General features: G+C 45.8%; 1 protein-coding gene across 1 annotated transcript in view; it reads left to right on the top strand.

Moving 5' to 3' along the window:
- Positions 1-12,839, top strand: part of PARM1 (prostate androgen-regulated mucin-like protein 1) — a 53,959-nt gene extending 41,120 nt beyond the window's left edge. Inside the window, exons 3-4 of the mRNA XM_073340360.1 lie at positions 5,998-6,076; positions 9,118-12,839. Coding sequence (XP_073196461.1) covers positions 5,998-6,076; positions 9,118-9,202 — 164 coding nt within the window. The 3' untranslated portion in view covers positions 9,203-12,839. The remainder of the gene's footprint in view (positions 1-5,997; positions 6,077-9,117) is intronic.
- The last annotated feature ends 14,098 nt before the right edge of the window (positions 12,840-26,937 follow it).

Raw genomic sequence — 26,937 nt, 5'->3', positions numbered from 1 at the left:
GATAAGTACCCTATCCTACTAGAGAAATTGAAGAATTCATGGCTTTCTAATGGCATACAACTTCTTCTCATAGTGATGGATGAGGTATTGGACCTTAAACAAATCACTGGTTTAAGATTAAATAGAGTCAATGCCAGAGCTCAAGACAGGTGAAGGGAAATTCCCCATTTATGGAGGAAATAACATGACAACATTCTGGCACAGGCTTTTAATGGCATCTTAGATGTTTGGAAGGTCAGATATAATCACCTACTAATCCATTATCTTTAAAATTGGTCAAAGGTGCTTTGCGTGTACACGTATATACACCACATATGATGATGTCAGCATGGCAAGTTGCCCTATGAAGGGCTAGTGTGAGAATAGACTGAGGATGGTGTGAATCAATGTGGATTCCCACGATCAGGATATTATCTCAATGTCCTTCATTATGGGCTACCTTACTCATTTCAGACCGATTCTTTCCTGTCCTCTCCATACCCAGCATGCTGTTTAATCCAGTAACTTGATGTACAGAGTGAGACATTTTAAAACTGAGGCTACAGCAAGCTTCATACAATCTTTCAAACTTGTTTGGTGGCATTTTCCCCTCCAATCTCATTGCCGGTGGGGTGGCCTATTCCAAGGGCTGGAGCCATCATAGTTCAAGGAGCTGGAGTCAGGATCATTCACTTTGACCAGTTACCAATGGGAAAAACAACAAAATAAAGGCACGTCTGCCAAACTGAATTCTCTCCTGCTCCCTTGCATTTTAAGTAAAATACAGTGTCCATGCAGGTGATACCTCTAGAGAAAAATCAGTCCCCATCACCCTGAAATCTGGGGGAGTCCTACAGTGCTGTGATGTATTAGTGTGTATTTTTTCTTCTGATTAAATTTAGTCTCTGCAGCATATTCCATAGCATTAAACATCAGCTACAGGGATGATTGTGAGTTGTGATACAAAGTGACCCTTTTAAGAGAGGGCACGGAAATAGTGGTGCTCTAAAGACACCAATAAACAGCATCTCATTTGTAGAGTGCTCAAATGCATAATTCAGCACTCTCCTGCGTTACAGCACCAAGGAGCTTATTCATTGAGACTAGAGATTAGTAGGTGTGTTGTGAACCATCCCAACTGTATAAAGAAAGAAGAGATGGAGGCATAACTGGAATATGGATCTGGATGCAAAAGTCCCCAAAGTTCAGGGGTTGAGTTCGTACCATTTAGTCCCAACTCATATTTAATTAAAAAAAAAAAACAGACTCTAGATGTTTCATTTCATTTCATTTCATCGCATTCCTTTAGTCATTAACTTTTCTTTCCCCTCATTAAGCAGAACAAGTGGGAGAGATCTCTGCCTAAAAGCCAAAATGTAGAGTTAACAGCACATTAAGGCTGGATCATCAAGCCCTGTAAAGTAAAATAAGAAGTTATGATTGCTCTGGCCCAGTCTTTGATCTCCAGTATATTTTATGGTATAGGTTGACAGCATTATGGGTACATTTGAAGGGGCAGTATAAAACCACTTCCTACATGCAATGTAGATCAAAGTAATATTAGGCTGCATCTTTATGTTGCATAAAAGCTATTTTTGGGTAGAAAGGGTCTATTTTTATTTTAATGGATTTGTTTTGGGGGGAACAAAATAGGCTATTGGGAGGGGATTTAAAGTAATGGATGCAAGTTCTGCTGGTTTTGCAAGACAAACTCACAGACAGACAGTCTGGGTCCCAGACCAGCATGCTTAGTACCAGCACAAGCCACTGCACGTGCTTCCTCCACATTGCTAGCAGACATTCCGACCCATCCTCCCCTACGCCCCCATGTCTCCTCAGTACAGGGGGAGAGACACCGTGAATCAGCCACCTGAATTTTTGGTGGGATGGTTACATACAAATCGCAATAGTTTCAAAGGTTAAAGCCAACATTCATTCCTCAGCCCGTCGTTTTCCCCAGCCAAATCTGAGTGCCTGCCGAGTCCCACGCTGCTGTGACTAAGTATTTTCTGTCTCCATGGTTAAGAGGAGCTACAATGAGTTAACAGGAGGAATTCTCAGACTTTTCTTTCCCCATGCAGAAGTCCAGTATCTTCTCCTCTTAACTGCATCAGCTAATTGTGGCTCCCCTTGAATATAGAGCACACAGACTAGCAGCATGAGACTTGCCAGTTACGCTGGCTTTGTGGACCCGGGTGTCCACTCAGTCTCTCTGCAGCCCCCCAAGTTGGAAGGCGTTGATTTACAGAGAAGAGCATGAGAAGTCTCTTCCAGTGAGAGAGCAGTCTTCGTTTTTTCTGTAGGAGAGTCTCAAGATCCTAGAACCATAGGACCTGGAGCCATGTTTCAGAGTTGATTTTCCTCCTGTGTCGTCAGAAAAATATATTCAGACACTGCCATTAAACACTTTTGCAGCTGGTGTCCTTTGGGGCTAAGAGTGTGGACAGAGGTGCCGTACACCAGAAGGGACGAGTGATCTCTCCTCTACACACAGACATTGCGTGGTGCTGGAAAGCCAAGGTGGCTGAATGAGATACACCCAGAAATGGATCTTGGCTGCTGCTGCTGGGTCGCAGTTGGCAGTGGGTGTGTGCCCATTATGTGGGAAGAGGGGGAAAAATAAGTGTTACTATCCCGGTAAAACAGAGTAGCAGCATTGCCACAAAATGACAATGGGGGCAGAGGGGTTATTTAAAATAACCTAGGACAACGATAAAGTCTACAGTTTCAAATGTGCTGTGTGAATGTAGTTAAGAGGCTGAAGTAAGATGGGCAACTTGTTGCAGAAGGAAGCCCTGGCTGTCCTTAGCAGTAGTAGGTAAAAGTTCATTCTTTCAGCATACAAAAGAGGACACCCAGCTAACCATGGTGTCATGGGCATTGGCATGGCCACTTCCACATTTCCCAAGTTCTGCCTGCCTCAGCTGAACCCTCTGCCCATCCACACCTGGAGCCGGACACTTCCTCCATCTTTCTCAGAGGAGGAATCTTTGTCCCCAGCAGTGAGAAGGGGGGACAGAGGAGCCATGTAAGGGAGAAGAGAGGAATTCCTAAAGAAAAACAGAGCAGAGAAGAAACTTTGTCAGGGAGAATGGGAAGTGGAGAGGAGACCTAGCAGGGGCTAGCAGATGTGAGGAGCTGTGGCAGAAATCTTAACAGGTCTGCAGAAGTCACCTATTTGCTAGATATTTTGTCCAAAATTTTTCAGAGTAGCTAGGGAGTCTGGCTGCTCAATTTTCGGCACCTCACAAATAGTGCTGATCTCTTGCCCTTTGAAAATCAGGCCCTTCCGCGTGTCTCACGCTGGGCACCCACAGTCACCAGTGGCTTCTGAAAATCTTGGCCCTAATTTTTGAGATTTTTTTTTATAAAAAACTGTATTTTGGGGGTACCCTTCTGAGCTCTTAAAGTTTTATCTAAACTGCTATATAAGCACTGAACAGTGTTTTTGCAAAACCATTTCCCTCTGAAGTAATTACTGCTTGCGCAGAGGACTGTATGCTTTTGTGGATTGTTTTGGGATGGTTCAGGTTGGGGGTAGGAAGTCATGAGTCTGTCACTTGGGATTTATTTTAAAGGTGGTAAAAAAAGAAAACCATTTACCATATTTTCATTGTCTGCCAGACTGTGACCTGCGCGTTGCAGGGTCGGTATTTCAGAACACACACGCTTCCAGTGTTTGCGGTGTTTATTTTATCCAAATCCATTCTGCTGCCTTTACCAGAGCATCACGGTTACAAAAATATAAAGCTGCCCAACTCGTATCAAATATCTCCCTGCTGCAAAGGGAAATATAAAGATTGCAAGTATTTTCCCCTCCCCCATGTTATCATTCCCCCACCCCTATGTTATCATACCAAGCAGATGAGAGCATAAAGTGAGCAAGGGAAGATTTTGTTTGACGTTTGGCCCTGGCAGTCTTCTTAAGCTAATAGCAATGCTGAGGGGAAACCCTTTTGTCCGCAGGCTGCAGAATGGAATCAGTAGGGCATTAGCATTGCAGTCTAAGGTGGAGGGGCTGCAAGGTGAAGCCAATTAACAGGCACCATTGAATAACTGTCAGGAAGCCCCCGCAGCCTGTAGCCCATTGAATACCTTATTAGAGGCTGCAGAACCACTTGGCTCAGAAGCTCATTACTTACAAATAAACCTGTAACTTGAAGGAGTGTTGAAAACTTTTCCCCTCTTTGTCCCCCTGGGAATTTAAATGAGGTCAGTTCTGAGGGCAGCTCCTAAACAGCGACTCTACATTGTCAGGGACCCAGGCTCGGCTCATCCATCCATAAACCTGCTTATTCACTTCTTGTGAAAACGCCCCCAGGAGATTTTAACTGAGCCATTAAAAGGCGTCATGTACGCTCCTGCCAGATTTCAGAGTAACAGCCGTGTTAGTCTGTATTCGCAAAAAGAAAAGGAGTACTTGTGGCACCTTAGAGACTAACCAATTTATTAGAGCATAAGCTTTCGTGAGCTACAGCTCACTTCATCAGATGCATATCGTGGAAACTGTAGTTTCCACGATATGCATCTGATGAAGTGAGCTGTAGCTCACAAAAGCTTAGTTTCCACGATATGCATCTGATGAAGTGAGCTGTAGCTCACGAAAGCTTATGCTCTAATAAATTGGTTAGTCTCTAAGGTGCCACAAGTACTCCTTTTCTTTTTGCTCCTGCCAGAGCTGCACCACCGCTTCCTCCTTCAGCAGGGAAGCCTTCAACCACTCCTAACCCCGCTGCGTGTACCTAGTAACACTCGCACGCAAGAGGAACAGAGCAACATGAGCCCAGCCCAGGAGAAAAGCAGTAAGCCTGGATGGGATGTAACTAGACAACTAGAGAGAAATTTTCAAGGGCCCAACCCTGACACTTGGGACCTCATTTTCCAAGCACTCAGCTCTCATTTCGATGCCTAATTAAGCACCAGATTTTCTAAAGTCCACAGCATCCAGCAGCTTCTATTGTGCCACTATGAGCTGAGCACCTAGCCTGCCCTTTTTGAAATTCTGGCCACTTATTTTGGTGCCTAAATGGGCACCAAACTCTTTAGAAAAATCTAGCCTTAGGGCCCCATTCCCATCATGCAGGCTTGTGTCAGTGAGGCTCTATTGACTTCGGCAGGGGCATTCCTGATTGACATCAGTGAAAACCAGAGAGACTCAGGTTCCTGGTTTGGTCACTTTGCCTGATGTCTGCAGGTAAAAGTTACTGTATGTAAAGGAGAGGAATAGAACAGTGATTCTCAAACGTTTGTACTGGTGACTCCTTTCACACAGCAGGCCTCTGCGTGCGCCCCTCCCCCCTTATAAATTCATATTTTAAAAAGAAAAGGAGGACTTGTGGCACCTTAGAGACTAACCAATTTATTTGAGCATGAGCTTTTGTGAGCTACAGCTCACTTCATCGGATGCATACTGAGTCTCTAAGGTGCCACAAGTCCTCCTTTTCTTTTTGCGAATACAGACTAACACGGCTGTTACTCTGAAACCTGTCATATTTTAAAATATAATTTAACACCATTATAAATGCTGGAGGCAAAGCGGGGTTTGGGGATTGAGGCTGACAGCTTGCCACCCCTCCATGTAATAACCTCGCAAACCCCTGAGGGGTCCTGACCCCCAGTTTGAGAACCCCTGGAATAGACCCTGCCCTGGGAACAGACAGCTTGGGAAGGGAGGGGGAGCTTAGGCTAAAGGGCAGTCTCATTTCAGAATCATTCCACAGTGCAAGTCCCCATTCACATCCAGGCCTCAGTTACAAACAAGGACCGATCTTAGCCATAGTCTCTCATATGTGCAGTGAATGAACAGCGTTCCTTCTCAATGAGGCATCTGGGGTTGACAGCAAATACCGCATTCCCTACATGAGGAGGTGATCCACATGTGGCCAGCATATAGTGTTAACCCGTGCACTGCAAACAAGTGAACAGGAAGGGGACAGGGGTAATTGCTTTGATATATTATGACCTCACTGAAAGGTCTGTTTATGCCCTTTCCTTCCTCCTCCCCCTCTCCCCCTGCAGGAAGCATTGCAGCCATTACGGTGACAGTCATTCTGGTGGTGCTGTTGGTGTTTGGGGTGGCAGCATACCTTAAGATCAGGTAAGCATTCACTTGGTAAAAGGATGGTTACCCGGAACATAAGAGCGGCCACACTGGGTCTGACCAAAGGTCCATCTAGCCCCGTGTCCTGTCTTCCGACAGTGGCCCGTGCCAGGTGCCCCAGGGGGAATGAACAGAACAGGTCCTCATCAAGTGATCCATCCCCTGTCGCCCATTCCCCGTTTCTGGCAAACAGAGGCCAGGGACACCATCTCTGGAAGCAGCTCAGTAACTGGAACAAGCTGGAGCACATTCTCCTCTCCAACTGTATTCACACTGATGGGACTGACATGTCTCCTCCCTTCAGTGCAACAGCTGATGCTAATACAGCAGAGCTGGGGGCACTGCTGCTATCCGGCCTGGACTGCGCGTCAGGAGAGGCCCAAGCCTGACTGCTCTGCTCTCGAGCCCTAGCAGCAGGAGGCAGGCTGCGGCAATGCAAGCTTGCGTGTGCTGCTGGCCCACCACTGTGCCTCAGACCCCGGGGAGCCCAGCTCTAGGGACTGAAGCGCATTTCAGCCTTTTGACGAGGGAGCGGCGGGTGCCAATGGTGGTGTCGACCCCTGGCCACAGGAATAAGAGCCCTGGCTCCTTTTATCAGGGTCACCAAGCATCTACCCACTAGCATTCAGCCATTATTGGGTTAGCCGACAGTGAGAGATACCACATCCCATGCCTCCCTTGGTGCACCTAGGGGGCAATCGAAGGTGCGCTATTATCTGAGTGCAAAGAGGCTGGGAGTTGGAGGAGACGCTGTAGCAATCCCATTTTATACAGTTTTCAGTGGTACAAGCTGGCATTTTTCTCATTACAAAGGCGTCACTCACATGCCAGAGCCAGCAGTGCAATGTGTTGTGACCATAAACAGTAATTATCCCCCGAGCAAGCTTTACTCATACCCTATCTGTGACCTTAAAATAAGAACACCACTGCAGCCTACATGGAGCATCTTTAATTGGGTTTAATTTGAGGCTGAGGTAAGCAAGGTTTTTTGTTTCAACTACTTCATAGTGATTCATGCCAGTCAGGCTGGGGCACAACCAAAATAGTCCTGTGCAGAGTTATCACTGGTGTTGTGGAGGGATACTAGAAAATAGATGGTAAATCAAGCAGATTAGTAAATCAATAGATTAGTAAATCAAGCAGACAACAGCCAGCTAGTCTTGCTGTAAAAATAAATGTCTTGTTTGCACGGACACAGCCCTCCCTGGCCAAGTATTTCCTGAAAGTCACGTGTTCAGCTGGCATTCTCGCTGACTAGAATAACTTTTAAGTGTGGCTGAAGAAGGGAGTGGATTGCATTGAACAAGAACGCGCTGCTTTGGAAATTGAAAGAGGTTTTTACTGCTCAGGTAGGGCACAGCGTGAACTGGGGTCTCTAGGAAGGTTCTCAAATCTCAGGTGCAATTGCAGAAATTTTTAGAAGATTTAAGGTATTTCAGAATTAAATTCCAGGGGCATTTTTGGCATGACGTTGACATGGAATTTGCCAAGGGCGAATCGCATTCTGTTAAAATACCAACAACAGAACTGCAGGATCCCAAAGGCCACTGTATATTACACATGTATGGAGTGGAGGGACAGCTCAGTGGTTTGAGCATTGGCCTGCTAAACCCAGGGTTGAGTTCAATCCTTGAGGGAGCCATTTAGGGATCTGGGGCAAAAATTGGGGATTGGTCCTGCTTTGAGCAGGGGGTTGGACTAGATGACCTCCTGAGGGCCCTTCCAACTCTGATATTCTATGCACACCATCCTATACAAATATCAACAAGCCAGCATTTAATAAACATTCAGCGAAAGCAAGTTCTTTCCCATCCTCCATACATACAAATAGTGGGCTGCATGCCAACCTCTCATCCACAACCATGTCTCCCAAGCAGTGTTGAATAGGAGCAGAGGCCCTTTCCTGCCTCTGAGGGATGAGTTCAAAGCCCCAATGTCAAAATTATAAAAGCATGTGAAAAGCCTGCATATTTACACACATACAGACACAAAGAACTTGCTTTCTGCAACTAGTCTCATTAAAAAAAAAATCATTATTTCCACAGATGTTCTGACAGGAATCTCATGTGCTCGAATATTCACAAAAAACGAACAGGAGAGGGATGGGAACAGAGTCAAAAAGCAAATTTATTTAGGAAGGTGAATGAGTTTTCACTCCTTGCAGTGTTCAGCCTGTTCTCCTACCCCATGCACTGGCTTCATCACAGATCACTAAGAGAGACAAAAAGTATGGTAAACATGCATTCATTCTCTTCTCACACAATTAAGATCCGGCCCACAGACCACTAAATATTCAGAGCTTAACACACCTCCCTATTAAAAATCCATAGCACTCAGTACACTACCAGACCTGACTCTAGATCAAGAGGCAACATTAATATCTATATACAAGCAGTACGGTTTTAACTCCCTGCAGAGGAACAACAGACCATCTACTACACTCAAGTGCATTCATACCACAACACAGAATCATCGATCACCCACAGGAATTAGAAACTAGAAGGCATGGGGCCTACTGCAAATTGAAATAAAAAACTCACTGATCAAAGGGCCCAATTGTATTGCAGTGCACAGTCAGGGGACAGGATTGTTCCCTGATAGCACTGAAGCCCAGATCATTCCTATAGCATAGACATGATCTGGCTGTGTTTTAAGCATGTCCCTGAACTGGACCAAAGAAGCAGCTTTACAAAAAACAGCTAGTGTTAGACTTCTCACTGTCCCAGAGAGTTGATCTTTAAAGATTTTAGGCACCTGGAGCTGTGATGTGATTTACTTGTCATCTAATCAGAATCAAAACCCTAGCCTAAAATTAATCTGGACCTAAACACCACCAATTATCCTCTCACACATTAAGTTCCCTGGGCCTGGTTACAAAGATGGGTTTTAGCAGTAGGTGCTTTTCAATGTCTGCAGGAGCGAGGGCATCCTTTCTACAGGGTTGTGCACTGAATAGGAATAGCACTGGAATAGGGTGTTTCTAAACCATTCCTAAATAATCCCAGACTTGTCTTTTCCCCTCCCTCTCGCCCTCCCAGACATTCTTCGTATGGAAGGCTGTTGGATGATCATGACTACGGATCCTGGGGAAACTACAACAACCCTCTCTATGACGACTCTTAGCAAAGGAAAGTTAATTGGGACAAGAAATAAATGTTCTTATTTATAAGTGCTTACACAGTAGAACAACAACAAGTCACCTGGTATGCATTCAGTTCCAGTTCCATGCCAGCTTCTTCTCTTCCTGCTGCTTCTTCCTCTGTTTCACAAGGGAATCCTAATTTTAAGACAAGACTAAATGCTGAATCACAACTGCAATGGGACTAAACTGAAGCTGACAGACTGCAGTCACGGTCTCGAAACCAAAGGCAGTCACTCCACAAGCGCAATAAATTTGAGTTTATGCTTTTAAGGAGGAAATTATATTAAATCTCAGTGAGGGGACGGGAAGTAATCACTGAAAGGTTTTCATCTGTATGGCTTCTGTTCCTTTGATTCCTCTTTAATCTTCCCTGTCTGTTCAGAGCGGATGGGGGTCTGGTCAGAGCTCTGCAGTGCAGTACAGGGCTTTTACAGTTTATTACCAAAAGATCAAAACAAATTACCCAGGAGGCTGGGAAGTAGAGAAAAGGGAAGCTCAGCAGGGTCATGCCAGAAACTGATGCTCTTATAGTTGGTCATCTTTGCCAGGGTGTCTCATTTTCAGAATGTCATCATTATAAAGCCAGGTGAAGGTTAAATTCACCGCCTGTGTCATGGTGAGTGGCAGGTTTACACACTGACGTGTTACACCTTGAAGTGGAAAATCAGTGATAAACAGGAAGGGGTGACCACTGCTGCTGCTGCAAGGAAGGCATGTGGCAGAAATGCCAGCAGGGGGTTGGGAACTTTCTTTTTGGGAAGGAGAGAACCCATACATTGTCAGCACCGTGGCAACGTAAGATTCCACGAAGTGCAACATTCGTATTCAAAACACCACTCCCTCGGATCTGACTGCTGCTAGTGAAGAATATGGTTGTACCCAAAATAAACTGCAAATAGGAGAAACCCATTCTGCTGCCCTTCCCTTCGTTTAGGCTGCTAGGATGAGTCACTAATATTTAACAGGAGGTAAAGATTGCAGAATTAGGCCCAAAATTAGAAGATGTGGTGGAGGTTTTCAAAAGCCTGTGGGAATTACACACACCTTTCTTTGAAATTAACCCCTGGAGTGCTTTGCTTTGAAAGTCTCAACTTAATGTTTAATAGCTCTTCCCTGCAGCAAATTTTCAGAGCAATTCAATCATTTCTCTCTCCCTTTTCTTTTGTAATTGTGTGAACAAGTCTGGGTGTGTTTATTTATTACATAAAAGAAACCTGACAGATCACCAGTATGGTAAGGAAACAAATATACAGTGAGACAGAAGTGTCGTCATCTGCTACATATATTGCTTTACTGAATTGTTTTCTTACAGATATTTCTATCTGGTAAGGTCATTTGCTAAAACAATCCAGTATTTTTAATCCAGAGTTTGTGCTTACTAATCCTGCTGCTGCTACCAGTAAACAAAGCCATATGGGTTCATTTATGAGGAGATCAAAACAGACTTGGCTTGTTTAAATACACCATAGCAGTTCCCCTTGGAGCACATGATCCAACTTATGAAACTCCAACCCTTGTCTTTTTCAGAGTAGTTTTTCGATTGTTATAAAAAGCCAACACATCATCATTAGGTTGACACGCAATAGCTCATCAAGGCTACAGTGGTGGGTGGCATGCATTTCCATTTTACCAGTTTGACAGGTAAACCAAGACCTGCACTCCCAAAACGTAAGCTTGGTGGGAAATTTACTTTGCAGTGGTCACTCCCCTTTGTCAAATAGAAGGCACAGGAAACTGCTTGAGTGCAGCGGGACATTTTGCTACAGTGGTGCTAATTGCACTGGATGAGACACCTGTGCAGGGGCCCTGCTGTTGGGAATAAAAGTCATCTATACGGAGAACACAGAGCGTGTCTGAAAACCAGTCACGAACTATTAATTATTGGTACTGCAGGAGCGCAAGGAGCCCCAGTCATGGAGCAGGGCCCCATTGTACTGTATAGACACAGAACAAAAAGAGATTCCCTGCCTCAGAGCACTTGGGTGGCTTACCTTGGGCACTCCCACATAGCAGCACCTTGAATTAGTGAACACTTGGAATGTATGCGGTCAGTCCAGTCTCCCGCAGTCAAATCGGGATAAGCAGTTCCCTGGCATCACTTTAAGGAGCTGTTGTGAGGTTTAGGGTCTAAACTGCTTTGACAGCCTCAAAAGATGTGATCTGCATGAATACAAAGGACTATGAGAAACCAGCAAGTGTTAACTCCTTATGCTTAACAATCTGTTCCACTTAGTGCCTCAGCTAAATACAAAGTACCTTTCCCAAGCCTGAAGAACTCTTTAAAGTTCAAAAGCTTGCCTCTTTCCCCAACAGAATTTGGTCCAACATGAGAAATCATAGAAAGGTACCCTTGTTGGGGCCATTACTATTGCTCTGTACATTACGTGGGATTCCTACTGTAATATCCTAAAGGTATAGATTATGGATTGCTTAAAAATACATGGTATTTCTATAGCATCTGTCAAATAAGGATCTTGTGGTTCTTTATGAACATTAATTAAGCCTCACAAACACCTTGGAGACCGCTAAGTGTTGTCACATTACTGTTGGGGAAACACCGAGAGGTTGCCCATGGTCACGAATGGCACAGCAAGAAAGAAACCAAGTCTTTCGCTTTGATTCTGCCCATTAGACCACACTCCCTACCATCTCTTGGCACCCACAAAGATTAGATCTGCTTTTTATTTCCCCGTTCCTTGTGTTAAATCTCTTTCATTTAGTTACTTTGGATGTACCTAACGTCAATGTAATGTCTCAGTGTGTCAAGGAAACTAAACAATTCAAGATCAAAGGCTAGAGGTGACCCGCTCAGGGAAGACCACGTGTTTTGCTCCGTCCCTCCCACCTCCACAAGTTAGCACATCATAAGCCTAAACATTTCTGAAAAGTTCATCATCAACTTCTTCAGAAAAAATAGAGTCTCCAGTCTTCTTTGGAAAGAACTGGGGAATTAGCAGATTTAGGGTATTCAAAGGAACACAACATTGGACTAATTCTGCTCCCATTTACTTAGATCAGGTGGGAACATTAAGTGGGTCATAATGGATGAAAAATCTCATCCCTAGTCTCGGTTGTGAGTGTTTAGAAGAAGGGAGCCACTATGCTATCTCCTAATGGGATTTTTTTTTTTTTTAAATAGCGAGAGGTCTTTCCCCAGTAGTTTTCATATCACCTAATTGATGGACATTGTGCTTCACGGACACAAATATGGAGGTCCCTGCCTCGTAGAGCTTTTGATCTAAGTAGCCCGTTGCTGGCATATCAAAAGCAGTTACCATATAACAGGCTATTTCTAATGCCAGGCCCCCCACATGCCCTACTGGGAACAAAACGTCAGCCAAAGTCATGTGATGGGATGTCACAACCATAGCATCAGTAATAAAACCGGTTGATGAGATACCAGAGAAAACAGCAAGGACTGTTTGTGTTGAGGGAGCTTCCGAGATCTCCCAGTTCCAGCAAGGTTAGCTGTTCAGCAATTCTCCTTCCTCCAAGTTGCCCTGGATTACAGCCCCACCTTAGTGTATTCGTCTTTATTCACAGAAGGCTAGGATGATAATTTGCACAGATTCACCTTTTGCCTTTAGCTTTCTGGCAATGAATGAATCGGTAAGGCTGCTTTTATTTAAAAAAGGCAACAGATGGCAGAGCTAACACTCAGTCTGGGACGGTGGTCATTTTTACTTGGGGCGGGTGGGGAAAGAATGGGAAGCTTTAAGTGCAGCCAATTGGATATTTGATGTCCTCATAACCACGTTCATTATAAGATATACCAGTTACACTAATTAAAGTCATGCAAAGCTTGTGCCATGTTGTACTGAGGTGTGTTAACTTTGCGCTTGTTTCCGTACAATTCCCTGTGACATTTTTAAAGGACTCCAGTCTAGAGTTACTCCCCATAGTGACATCTCTGGGTTCTATGCTGGTTTGGTCTCCAGTCCCAGATCAAATTGTTCAGTCTACAAGTAAAGATAGTATTTTCTAACTGTGCCCTCATCTAGCAGGCTGAAAGTGACCCTAACTGTTTTCCCTAATTCAGAATTGACCATTGCTGCCTAGTTCAATGCTGACTTTTACTACATAGTAAGGGTGACTGTCATTTTGTAGGAAGATTGTAGTGATCCAGTAGCTGCAAAGCAGACACCAGTGGAATCATAGAATATCAGGGTTGGAAGGGACCTCAGGAGGTCATCTAGTCCAAACCCTTGGTCAAAGCAGGACCAACCCAACTAAATCATCCTAGCCAGGGCTTTGTCAAGCCGGGCCTTAAAAACCTCTAAGGATGGAGATTCCACCACCTCCCTAGATAACCCATTCCCGTGCTTCACTACCCGACGAGTGAAATAGTGTTTCCTGATATCCAACCTAGACCTCCCCCACTGCAACTTGAGACCGTTGCTTCTTGTTCTGTCATCTGCCACCACTGAGAACAGCCGAGCTCCATCCTCTTTGGATCCCCCATCAAGGTAGTTGAAGGCTGCTATCAAATCCCCCCTCACTCTTCTGAAATCCATAATCTTGCTCCCATCTAGAACCCTGCCCCCTTCCTCATATTCTCTCCTATCTTGATCCACCTCACTGCTCCCCTTGCCTTCCAGTGTTTTCTGTTATTCTGCCTCTACACCTGAAATAAATCCCTTGCCATCTACAAACTTCTCTTTCCTTCAAAAATCCCTCTGTTCAAGTAATCACTTCCCCTTGTCAGTAAACCCCACACCCATGCTCCAGTCTCCTGAACTGTGATTCTGTCTCTTGCATTTGTCAGCCTTGTCTTTTGACTGGCAGCTGTATAAGAGAGGGAACATTTAGTTATGTGCGTAAGGCAACATCCAAATGAATTTTTTCTGTAGAAAACAGAGCTGGTCACATTTATGGTTGAAGCGTTCTTTTGACACAGCCAAACTTTCATGAAAATTTTTTGTTTCGGTGAAAGTTACTGGAAAATGTTCAAAGTGAAACAATTGCTTTGTTCTGAACTGGAAATTTGTTTTAGTTTAGAACTTTTGGTTTTCTGGATGGGGAGGAAGTTTCCCCCTTTCCATTTACTCTCCTTCACTCAGTTGTCCCAGCGGGTAGGCAAAAACTGATATACTTGGGTTTTCAAAAACCAATGTGGAATTTTTCCATTTGAAAACAAAACACATGTTGACTTGAATTTTCTCCCAAAGACGTCCATGAAGAATTTTGAACCTAACTCACATTTGTCATTTCCTTCAAAATTTTGGGCAAAAACTAAAATGTGGGGGTTTCTACCAACCCTAACAGGAAGGCTGCAGTGTTGCAACAGAGTTGGCTGTGGAATTTGTGGGGACCATATTGTTCCTAGCTCTTCATCTCGGTGTAAGGTCTTGAAGAAGAGGGAGACACCATAGCGAAGTACAAACTGTGGTGTGTGACATTCCAGCCATTCACTTCCCAACCATTTAAGAAGGTGATATATGAACTAATAAAGTTGGGAGTCATTGCATTAGCCCGGGCTGCTTTCAGAATGGTAGAGGGTCTACTCCCCCTCTTGTCCTAACCCCGATCTTGAATTACTGCACCTCATAAGGCATGGGAACCGTAAGCAGCAGTTTTCCAGCCTACTGTGAGGAATGGTATTGGGTACTGTCTGCCCTAATCATAACTCACCAAGCCAAAGGCAACTGCAGAACATAGCCTAAAGAGCTGGCCTTTGGTTCACAGACCACCAACAGCCTCTGAAACGTACTTTAAGGGATCCACATTCAAAACAATTGGAGAACACTCACCCAGTAAGGCAGCCACAAACCTAATCTGTATGAGACACTAATGCCATCCAAGTGAACACCCGGTCCTCATTACACAGTATCTGGAGGAAGCAGCTGCAGCAAGAGCTCTGCCTCCCTTCAGATGCTTTAGGAAGACAGGCAGGCTACTAACCAAGCTTTACAATGGGTCATTTGAGGCCTTGTCTACATGGGGAAATTTTACCAGTTATACAGGTATGATCCCACTGTGTGAACACTTACTTCTCTGTAAGAATGGCTTTTCAGGGTTTCGTTTATGTGACTTGGAAAGTCCTGGGAACGCTTTTATTTCAGAATAAGGGCGTAGCACAAACATGCTGGACTGGTATAACTGTATCGGTTTAAATTCACACCTGAAAATGGCTTTCCAGGTAGAGGAGGTCAAAACTCAACCCAATCTTAGTGCCTGTTCATCAAGTCCTTTAACATCCTGCAAATTCTTTAAAGCATCTTTCCCCATGCACACTGCATTATGCATCTTCGGAATGAAATGCTGAATGCCCTACATTAAAAAAAAGGGAATTCCACCATGTCTAGAGTTAAAGGGGACAACTGTAAATCTAGATGACTAAAATACATTTATCATAGAGCTGGGAGACATTTTTCAAACGTTGACAAAATAGAAGAGTTTCAGCTAAGTGCCCATGGTTCTTTGGCCAGCTCGAACTGGTCATACACCTGCCTGGCCATTAGTTGTGATTTTACAAAAATACCCCAAAAGAATCTCGCTGCCCATTACTGTGTGAAATGCCCACATGAAACAAAGGAAACTGACCACACAAGAGAAACAGCAACAAGTATGAATCACTCTGTAACCAGAAGTGTGTGAGTAGACTTGGACCCCCACTGGCTCTGAATGGGCACAAGTGTCTGCCTTGGATGGAGCCAATCACTGGGGTCTGGGCTTCTGTCTGAACAGTACCCAGCACAATCCCGACCGGGGCCTCCGTGGGGCTCAGGGCTCAGACACGGGTGGTATGGGCCTAAATGCTGTAACAGCACCTCTCCAAACCTCAGAAACTTGACCTGAGCGTAATCAAACCTTAGATGAGAGTGCAGAATGCCTGGAACACGACCTCTGAGGGAGTGTGAACTGCCCCGTTCAGCTCAGGGAGGGGTTCTCTCAACATCTGTGATGACAATTTAAATGTACACATTGTTGCCTCATCCCTCAGGTTACAATGAAGGGGGGGGGCGGGAAGGGGGAGAGTCACAGATCTGCACAATTTACCACGAGTGATATCTCATTTGGTGCCACAAGTGGGTGGCGTTTGGGAAATCCCCCTATTTATTTCCCCCACTCCACCCCAATCAAGGATCCAACCCAAAGGAACCTAGCGGGACCCATGTGCATAATGAAGCCCCGCCGAGGGGAGACAAGTGGCACATGCCTACATATGGCACATCGGCACAATCTACTGTGAGCAGCATCTCACAGGGATGGAGTTTATTTGTCAGTGTAGTCTGGGACCTTCCCCTACCCAAACTTTTGCAGCTGCTACTGTAATAAAAATAACTAGGTTACAACCACAAGGGGCTCTCGGATGTGCAAAAGAAACTTAAGAACGTAGTCATCCTGGCTAATCTTTCAAAACCAGCTGCATTTGCTATATTTTGCATCAACTGTAGGTGAAGATTCAAACAGAAGGGTGATTAAGTGGACAGGGTCCCTTTAACTTAGTCTGGGATCCTGCAAAACAAGCTGCAGATCATCTCTCCATTGCCAGTATGACACTCCAGCATGAAGGCTGCAGTCAACGTCACATCCATGCACAGAGACCTTTCCCATGGGAAAAGAGGCGAATTCTCTTCTCACACCTCCTAGTTTTTAAAAAAATAGTATTTATACCTCCAAGGAATTTAAATATATAAGTTTCACATGGAAGCAGGGCTGTAGGGATACGGTCTTGTTTCTCCTACCCACCTCTTACTGATTGTGTGGAGCCAATTGCTGGGGTCTGGGCTTCTGTCTGAACAGTACCCACGCAGCACAATCCCGACCCGGGCCCCCCAGGAGCTCAGACTCAGTAGATGCATAAGCCAATCGAGGCTCTACTCAGTCATCCAACAGGACTTGGGAATCAGAGGAGAGTCTGGACTTCATAGACGTCCAAAAGAAGAAGAAAAGAAAAAGTGTGAAATGTGCAGGAAAATGAGGAAGGAAAACTTTCTCCTGATTATTTGGGTTGCTTTTGTACATTTCTTCTACATTTCCATCTTGCCTCTGAGGTTAGAGTTCTTTGGGAGAGATTTACTTTTAGAAGCCATACATAATATTTCAAGAAGCATGGAGCTCCCAGGATAATTAAAGGTAAACAGGATATCATTTCTCTAGGGGATGCAATGTCTGAGACAAGAAAGACACAATCAAAGCATGCTAGGAGTAGGCATCCTGTCCCATACCCATCTCTGCACTTACAGTGCGTGACACCTGGCTGGCATCTGTTGCTGTCGGAGCTTGACTGACATTGGCACGTATCTCAGTTAGGAATCTGGCAGCGTGTCTGATGAAGACACGGAGGTCCCTGTCATCACTCCAGCAGCTGATTAGATGATGCAGCTGCTCAGGTGTGCTGTTCTCCAGCATTTTTCCCTCTCCTTCCTGCAGCTGTAGCATGAATTATTTAATATGGGTCATTTGTAATGCCAGACATGCCCTCCAGCTGTTCTATACTAAAATCTTGGAATCAGTAACAATCTTATCCCCACTCCCCCGCCAGCTGTTCTGACTTTGCACAGACACAATCCCCCTTTCATACCCAGCGTGATGGGGAAGGGGGAAAATAGACTTTCAGCCGGGGAAAACATGGCAGCATTTGAGTGGGCAGTGATCCTTAAAGCTAGCCCTGATCCTTAAAACCTACACACCCACATCTCCCATTGACTACAGTGAGCAGCAGGGACTCAGCAGCTCCCAGTGAGGCCTGTTGTTTTATTCTGGGGACTGCTCAGCGGCACCTCCTGGCCGTTCATCTGGGGAATTAGCTCGGCCACCTGGATGGATGCCCCTCCCTGTGGTTACGCAGTCCCTCAATCCCCTCACTCACTCCACAGCGCCACAGGCTCCCGGAGCCGTAGCACGTCCTCTTCACAGCTTAGCCCTCCAGCCAACTCACATTAACGTTCTCCCTCCTTCCGGGATACCGCAAGTCCTTGGCGGCAAACCCCATCCCAGGCCATCCGCTCCCCGCTACCTGGTCTGTCCCACTCCTGCAGTGGCTGGTTAGGGGAACCTGGGCCCACCCTCTGCAGCAGGTTCTAGGCCAGAGACCGTCAACCCAGCTGTTGTGGGCATTACTCTTCCAGCCCCGATTGTTCCTTCCCTGGATGGCTTCCTACTCTCCCCTGACCGCTTCCTGCTCTGCCCCCTTGCACCGGGGAATGCAACTGCAGGTCTCCTCTCCCAGCCTGCCAATTTCCGCTCTTTATAGATCTTGCCCCGCTCCTCCCCACAGCTGAACTTCATCTGCCAATAGGCCCTAGCACTCCCTAGGTTTCCCTCCAGGTGCAGCATAAGGTTAATTGGCCTAATTTACCCCTTCAGGCCTTGTTTGGCATGGACATCCCATCACAGGGACTATTAAAAAACAGCTTGTTTGGGAAACCCTTTGTGATGCTTCCCACGGTAATCCAGGGTTGTGAGGCACCTCACTACCACCTGCCCTTAGGGTGAGGAAGCCCTGTCTGTGCCTGCCAGGGGTCCGCTCCTCCACACCACCAGCCTTTGGCAAAACAAGCTCTGCCTTCCAGGCCCCGCTGTCTCTGTACAGCTTAGCGATGGGCACACACCAACCGCCCGAGTATCTCCCTGGAGTGCCCCGTCCCCGATCCACTGGACATGCACAGAACTGCCCGATCCTCTGCTCCCTTACCAGTTAAGCATAGAGCACAGCTCTGTGTAACACACAGTACTTAGGTTCACTTACAGAGAAAGCGGCCACTAATTTACTGAACAAAGAACAGCAATCCAAAGGGTAGCCAGCAGAAATATTGGAAACAAAGGGTTATGTATGAAATAAAATCATAATACACATGCTAGAACCCAAGCTTAACTAAAAAGAAAAGGAGGACTTGTGGCACCTTAGAGACTAACCAATTTATTTGAGCATAAGCTTTCATGAGCTACAGCTCACTTCATCGGATGCATACTGTGGAAAGCATAGAAGATCTTTTTATACACACAAAGCATGAAAAAATGGGTGTTTACCACTACAAAGCTTAACTAATAAGACATTGTCATGTCATATAGAGCAAAAGCAAACCCAAAATCCCTCCAGCGTACCACAGCCAGGCCTGGCTATGACCTTCCGCTCATGCTATCCTCCTGCCTCCTCAGTGGACAGATGCAGAGTTTGTCGCTGTCCCTATGCTTACAGGCCAAAAATCCATGGGCCCAAGATATCCCCCACTACTTGTGTTTTTCTGTCTGGAATTTCCACGGGGGACTTTGCAATCACTTGATTAGCATTTTGCTCGGCCTGTAAATGGACATTCCCTGCAGCACATACAATATTCAATTCACATGAAGACAGACAGACATCTTTTGCCTGCAAGAAACCAGTTTCTCACGTTCTGATGACTGGGCCCAACTCACAGACTTTAAGAATATAATTTTCAGTATATCTACGTAAGTCCTTAAGCATTGTCCACACATATGTTCCGCTAGGATTACAATGACCACTGAGACATAGGTTGAGTTTCAGTAGAGACCCTTAGCTCACGAAAGCTTATGCTCAAATAAATTGGTTAGTCTCTAAGGTGCCACAAGTCCTCCTTTTCTTTTTGCGAATACAGACTGTCATAAATATAAAGGGAAGGGTAAACCCCTTTGAAATCCCTCCTGGCCAGGGGAAAGCTCCTCTCACCTGTAAAGGGTTAAGAAGCTAAAGGTAACCTCGCTGGCACCTGACCAAAATGACCAATGAGGAGACAAGATACTTTCAAAAGCTGGGAGGAGGGAGAGAAACAAAGGGTTTGTGTGTCTGTCTGTAGTCGTCTTGGCCAGGGACAGAACAGGAATGGAGCCTTAGAACTTTTAGTAAGTAATCTAGCTAGGTATGTGTTAGATTATGATTTCTTTAAATGGCTGAGAAAAGAATTGTGCTGAATAGAATAACTATTTCTGTCTGTGTATCTTTTTTGTAACTTAAGGTTTTGCCTAGAGGGGTTCTCTATGTTTTTGAATCTAATTACCCTGTAAGATATCTACCATCCTGATTTTACAGGGGGGATTTCTTTATTTCTATTTACTTCTATTTTTTATTAAAAGTCTTCTTGTAAAACACTGAATGCTTTTTCATTGTTCTCAGATCCAAGGGTTTGGGTCTGTGGTCACCTATGCAAATTGGTGAGGCTTTTTATCCAACATTTCCCAGGAAAGGGGGAGTGCAAGTGTTGGGAGGATTGTTCATTGTTCTTAAGATCCAAGGGTCTGGGTCTGTAGTCACCTAGGCGAATTGGTGAGGCTTTTTACCAAACCTTGTCCAGGAAGTAGGGTGCAAGGTTTTGGGAAGTATTTTGGGGGGAAGGACGCGTCCAAACAGCTCTTCCCCAGTAACCAGTATTAGTTTGGTGGTGGTAGTGGCCATTCCAAGGATAACGGGGGTAATATTTTGTACCTTGGGGAAGTTTTGACCTAAGCTGGTAAAGATAAGCTTAGGAGGTTTTTCATGCAGGTCCCCACATCTGTACCCTAGAGTTCAGAGTGGGGGAGGAACCTTGACATGGTGGCACAGTGGTGGGATTAACCTGAAATCATTTTGAGATCCAGTTGAGATTTTTTGAACTAGAAATACAGATTTTAAAAAGGAATTTTTAGGAAGTCCAGAAGGCAGCTTTGAAACTGAAAGCAGCTTGGTTTCTCTCTGCTTTGTGGCCAAGCAGAGACAAAAGGGGATTATCTTGTGAATTGCAGGTTTCATTTGCCTGGAGGCAGGGTACTTAACTCCTGCAGGGAAATTCACAGTCTTCCAACCCAGAGGTTTGTTTTTTTTTTTCTTTTCTTCCTAAAAGTAAATAGGGGGTGTGTGCTCTACCCATTTGCCTGGAGACAAAAGTGGCAGGGTTTTTTTTAGGATTTTGATTTTTTTTTTTGTTTTACAAGGAGCACAGGTTTGAAAAGAAATTTTTTTTTCTTTGGGCTGGGTAAGCAGGTTCCCAAGTAGTTCGAGGTTTTTTGCTTTAATTTGGGCCCAGAGCAGAGACAAGGGAATTGTCTTTTTCTGTAGGCTGACAATCACTATCAGAGAATAGGTATTCTATTCCAGCACAGCAAAAAATTACAGCCAAGTTTTGTTTGTTTATTTCTAAACCTCGGGTGTAAAGTTAGTTAAAAACAGAGAGGTTAGAATGGCCAAATCCTCGGCTCGACTACAGCTGGAATTAGCCAAATTTCAGGCTGAGGAAAAACAAAGGGAACATGAAAGACAGATAGAACTCATGCGGCTGGAGAAGGAGGTACAGGAGGCTGCCCACAAGAGGGAAATGGAGGCGAGGAAGCATGTGGAGGAGATGGAGAGAATAAAGGCCCAGCAGAACATACCAACAAACCCTAACAATCCTTCTCCAGGTACCACTTCCCATCCCAGAAAGTTCCCCACCTACAAGGCAGGTGATGATACCGAGGCCTTCTTAGAAAACTTCGAAAGGGCCTGCCTTGGGTACAACATCTCTACTGACCAATACATGGTAGAGCTGAGGCCGCAGCTCAGTGGACCCTTAGCTGAGGTGGCAGCTGAAATGCCTAGAGAACACATGAACAAGTATGAACTGTTTAAATCCAAGGCGAGAGTCAGAATGGGGATAACACCCGAGCAGTCTCGTCGGAGGTTCCGAGCCCTAAGGTGGAAACCAGACATGTCATTTACCCGACATGCCTACCACATTGTGAAACATTGGGATGCCTGGATATCAGGAGCAAGTGTTGAATCTCCAGTAAATTTGCCCTTCCTAATGCAAATGGAACAATTCTTAGAGGGTGTTCCTGAGGAAATAGAAAGATACATCCTAGATGGGAAACCCAAAACTGTAATCGAGGCAGGAGAGATTGGAGCCAGATGGGTGGAGGTGGCAGAGAAGAAGAAAACTGGTCGCAGTTGGAGCGGAGACCAGAAGGGACCACCCCAGACCACACCCTATTACCGGGGGCCGCCCAAAGCCCCACCTACCTCCCAAAGAACCCTCCAGACCCCTTATCGTCCCACCACCCCGTTCTCCAGCAACCCTCCTCGTCCCAGTGACCCGTCAGCTGGACGATGTTTTAAGTGTAACGAGCTGGGGCATGTAAAGGCCAACTGCCCCAAGAACCCCAACAGATTACAGTTCATTGCACCGGAATCACACCAGAGGTCCACAGGCCCAGATACCTCCCAGATACCCTTGGAGCGGAGGGAAACTGTGAGTGTGGGCGGGAAGAAGGTCACCGCGTGGAGGGACACCGGAGCACAAGTGTCAGCTATCCATGCTTCCTTAGTGGACCCCAATTTAATCAACCCAGAGATCCAAGTGACGATTCAACCCTTCAAGTCCAACTCTTTCAATTTGCCTACAGCCAAGTTGCCTGTCCAGTACAAGGGCTGGTCAGGAATGTGGACTTTTGCAGTCTATGATGATTATCCCATCCCCATGCTGTTGGGGGAAGACTTGGCCAATCATGTGAAGCAGGCCAAGAGGGTGGGAATGGTCACCCGCAACCAGGCTAAACAAGCCGTGAGGCCTAGCTCTGTTCCGGAAACTTCTATCAGGACCCAGTCAGAGGTGATGGACCTGGACCCCAGGCCAATGTCTGCAACAGCAGTAGTGGATCCAGTCCCAGAGACCCAGACGGAACCAGTCCCAGAACCGGAACCAGCCGAACAACCAACACCAGACCCCGTGTCAGCACTGAATCCAGTACTTGCAACCTCAACACCAGAGGGCCCCACCGAACCTGAACTGGCAGCAGCCGATAACCCTACACAAGAGGCTCAGCCGGAGCCTGAATCCCAACATAGTGCACCAGCGGAGAGCGGTTCACAGTCAACAGAAACAGCTCCATCCCCTATATCGCTTCCAGAGGGACCAAGCCTAGGTCCACAATCCCATGAGGAACTGATGTCTCCAGCATCAAGGGAACAGTTCCAGACCGAACAGGAAGCAGATGAAAGCCTCCAGAGAGCTTGGACGGCGGCACGGAGCAACCCACCGCCTCTCAGCTCTTCTAATCGATCCAGGTTTGTTGTAGAAAGAGGACTTTTATACAAGGAAACTCTTTCTGGGGGACACCAGGAAGACTGGCATCCTCAGAGACAGTTGGTAGTTCCAACTAAATACCGGGCCAAGCTCTTGAGCTTAGCCCATGATCACCCTAGTGGCCATGCTGGGGTGAACAGGACCAAAGACCGTTTGGGGGGGTCATTCCACTGGGAGGGAATGGGCAAGGATGTTTCTACCTATGTCCAGTCTTGTGAGGTGTGCCAAAGAGTGGGAAAACCCCAAGACCAGGTCAAAGCTCCTCTCCAGCCACTCCCCATCATTGAAGTTCCATTTCAGCGAGTAGCTGTGGATATTCTGGGTCCTTTTCCAAAAAAGACACCCAGAGGAAAGCAGTACATACTGACTTTCATGGATTTTGCCACCCGATGGCCGGAAGCAGTAGCTCTAAGCAACACCAGGGCTAAAAGTGTGTGCCAGGCACTAGCAGACATTTTTGCCAGGGTAGGTTGGCCCTCCGACATCCTCACAGATGCAGGGACTAATTTCCTGGCAGGAACTATGAAAAACCTTTGGGAAGCTCATGGGGTAAATCACTTGGTTGCCACTCCTTACCATCATCAAACAAATGGCATGGTGGAGAAGTTTAATGGAACTTTGGGGGCCATGATACGTAAATTCGTAAATGAGCACTCCAATGATTGGGACCTAGTATTGCAGCAGTTGCTCTTTGCCTACAGAGCTGTACCACATCCCAGTTTAGGGTTTTCCCCATTTGAACTTGTATATGGCCGTGAGGTTAAGGGGCCATTGCAGTTGGTGAAGCAGCAATGGGAGGGATTTACACCTTCTCCAGGAACTAACATTCTGGACTTTGTAACCAACCTACAAAACACCCTCCGAACCTCTTTAGCCCTTGCTAGAGAAAACTTACAGGATGCTCAAAAAGAGCAAAAAGCCTGGTATGATAAAAATGCCAGAGAGCGTTCCTTCAAAGTAGGAGACCAGGTCATGGTCTTAAAGGCGCTCCAGGCCCATAAAATGGAAGCATCGTGGGAAGGGCCATTCGTGGTCCAGGAGCGCCTGGGAGCTGTTAATTATCTCATAGCATTCCCCACCTCCAACCGAAAGCCTAAGGTGTACCATATTAATTCTCTAAAGCCCTTTTATTCCAGAGAATTAAAGGTTTGTCAGTTTACAGCCCAGGGAGGAGACGACGCTGAGTGGCCTGAAGGTGTTTACTACGAAGGGAAATGTGCTGGTGGTGTGGAAGAGGTGAACCTCTCCATGACCCTTGGGCGTATGCAGCGACAGCAGATCCAGGAGCTGTGCACTAGCTACGCGCCAACGTTCTCAGCCACCCCAGGACTGACTGAACGGGCATACCACTCCATTGACACAGGTAATGCTCACCCAATTAGGGTCCACCCTTACCGGGTGTCTCCTCAAGCTAAAACTGCTATAGAACGGGAGATCCAGGATATGTTACATATGGGTGTAATCCGCCCCTCTGAAAGTGCATGGGCATCTCCAGTGGTTCTAGTTCCCAAACCAGATGGGGAAATACGTTTTTGCGTGGACTACCGTAAGCTAAATGCTGTAACTCGCCCAGACAACTATCCCATGCCACGCACAGATGAACTATTAGAGAAACTGGGAAGGGCCCAGTTCATCTCTACCTTGGACTTAACCAAGGGGTACTGGCAGGTACCGCTAGATGAATCTGCCAAGGAAAGGTCAGCCTTCATCACACATCTCGGGCTGTATGAATTTAATGTACTCCCTTTCGGGCTGCGAAATGCACCCGCCACTTTCCAAAGACTTGTAGATGGTCTCCTAGCGGGATTAGGAGAATATGCAGTCGCCTACCTTGACGATGTGGCCATATTTTCGGATTCCTGGGCAGACCACCTGGAACATCTACAAAAAGTCCTTGAGCGCATAAGGGAGGCAGGACTAACTGTTAAGGCTAAGAAGTGTCAAATAGGCCTAAACAGAGTGACTTACCTTGGACACCAGGTGGGTCAAGGAACTATCAGCCCCCTACAGGCCAAAGTGGATGCTATCCAAAAGTGGCCTGTCCCAAAGTCAAAGAAACAGGTTCAATCCTTCTTAGGCTTGGCCGGTTATTACAGACGATTTGTACCGCACTACAGCCAAATCGCTGCCCCACTGACAGACCTAACCAAAAAGAAACAGCCAAATGCTGTTCAGTGGACCGGAAGGTGTCAGAAGGCCTTTAACAAGCTTAAAGCGACACTCATGTCTGACCCTGTACTAAGGGCCCCAGACTTTGACAAACCGTTCCTAGTAACCACAGATGCATCCGAGCGTGGTGTGGGAGCAGTTTTAATGCAGAAAGGACCTGATCAAGAATTCCACCCTGTAGTGTTTCTCAGCAAAAAACTGTCTGAGAGGGAAAGCAACTGGTCAGTCACTGAAAAAGAATGTTATGCCATTGTCTACGCTCTGGAAAAGCTACGCCCATATGTTTGGGGACGGCGTTTCCACCTGCAAACCGACCATGCTGCACTAAAGTGGCTTCACACCGTCAAAGAAACTAACAGAAAACTTCTTCGGTGGAGTTTAGCTCTCCAAGATTTTGATTTCGACATCCAACACATCTCAGGAGCTTCTAACAAAGTGGCTGATGCACTCTCCCGTGAAAGTTTCCCAGAATCAACTGGTTAAAATCGTCCTTGAGATGTGGAAAATATTGTTAGTCTTTATGTACTTGGTAGTATATTTAGAGATGCATGTGTCTTATTAACTCTGTTTTCCTAGAGCTCCAGGAAGAAATCCCAGCCAGTGTTTCACCCTAGCTGAGATTTGGGGGGCGTGTCATAAATATAAAGGGAAGGGTAAACCCCTTTGAAATCCCTCCTGGCCAGGGGAAAGCTCCTCTCACCTGTAAAGGGTTAAGAAGCTAAAGGTAACCTCGCTGGCACCTGACCAAAATGACCAATGAGGAGACAAGATACTTTCAAAAGCTGGGAGGAGGGAGAGAAACAAAGGGTTTGTGTGTCTGTCTGTAGTCGTCTTGGCCAGGGACAGAACAGGAATGGAGCCTTAGAACTTTTAGTAAGTAATCTAGCTAGGTATGTGTTAGATTATGATTTCTTTAAATGGCTGAGAAAAGAATTGTGCTGAATAGAATAACTATTTCTGTCTGTGTATCTTTTTTGTAACTTAAGGTTTTGCCTAGAGGGGTTCTCTATGTTTTTGAATCTAATTACCCTGTAAGATATCTACCATCCTGATTTTACAGGGGGGATTTCTTTATTTCTATTTACTTCTATTTTTTATTAAAAGTCTTCTTGTAAAACACTGAATGCTTTTTCATTGTTCTCAGATCCAAGGGTTTGGGTCTGTGGTCACCTATGCAAATTGGTGAGGCTTTTTATCCAACATTTCCCAGGAAAGGGGGAGTGCAAGTGTTGGGAGGATTGTTCATTGTTCTTAAGATCCAAGGGTCTGGGTCTGTAGTCACCTAGGCGAATTGGTGAGGCTTTTTACCAAACCTTGTCCAGGAAGTAGGGTGCAAGGTTTTGGGAAGTATTTTGGGGGGAAGGACGCGTCCAAACAGCTCTTCCCCAGTAACCAGTATTAGTTTGGTGGTGGTAGCGGCCATTCCAAGGATAACGGGGGTAATATTTTGTACCTTGGGGAAGTTTTGACCTAAGCTGGTAAAGATAAGCTTAGGAGGTTTTTCATGCAGGTCCCCACATCTGTACCCTAGAGTTCAGAGTGGGGGAGGA

This window comes from Lepidochelys kempii, chromosome 4, assembly GCF_965140265.1.
Source record: "Lepidochelys kempii isolate rLepKem1 chromosome 4, rLepKem1.hap2, whole genome shotgun sequence".
Classification (NCBI taxonomy): Eukaryota; Metazoa; Chordata; order Testudines; family Cheloniidae; genus Lepidochelys; species Lepidochelys kempii.
Note: the sequence above shows the minus strand (reverse complement) of the source record. Positions and strands in the feature narration are given on the sequence as shown.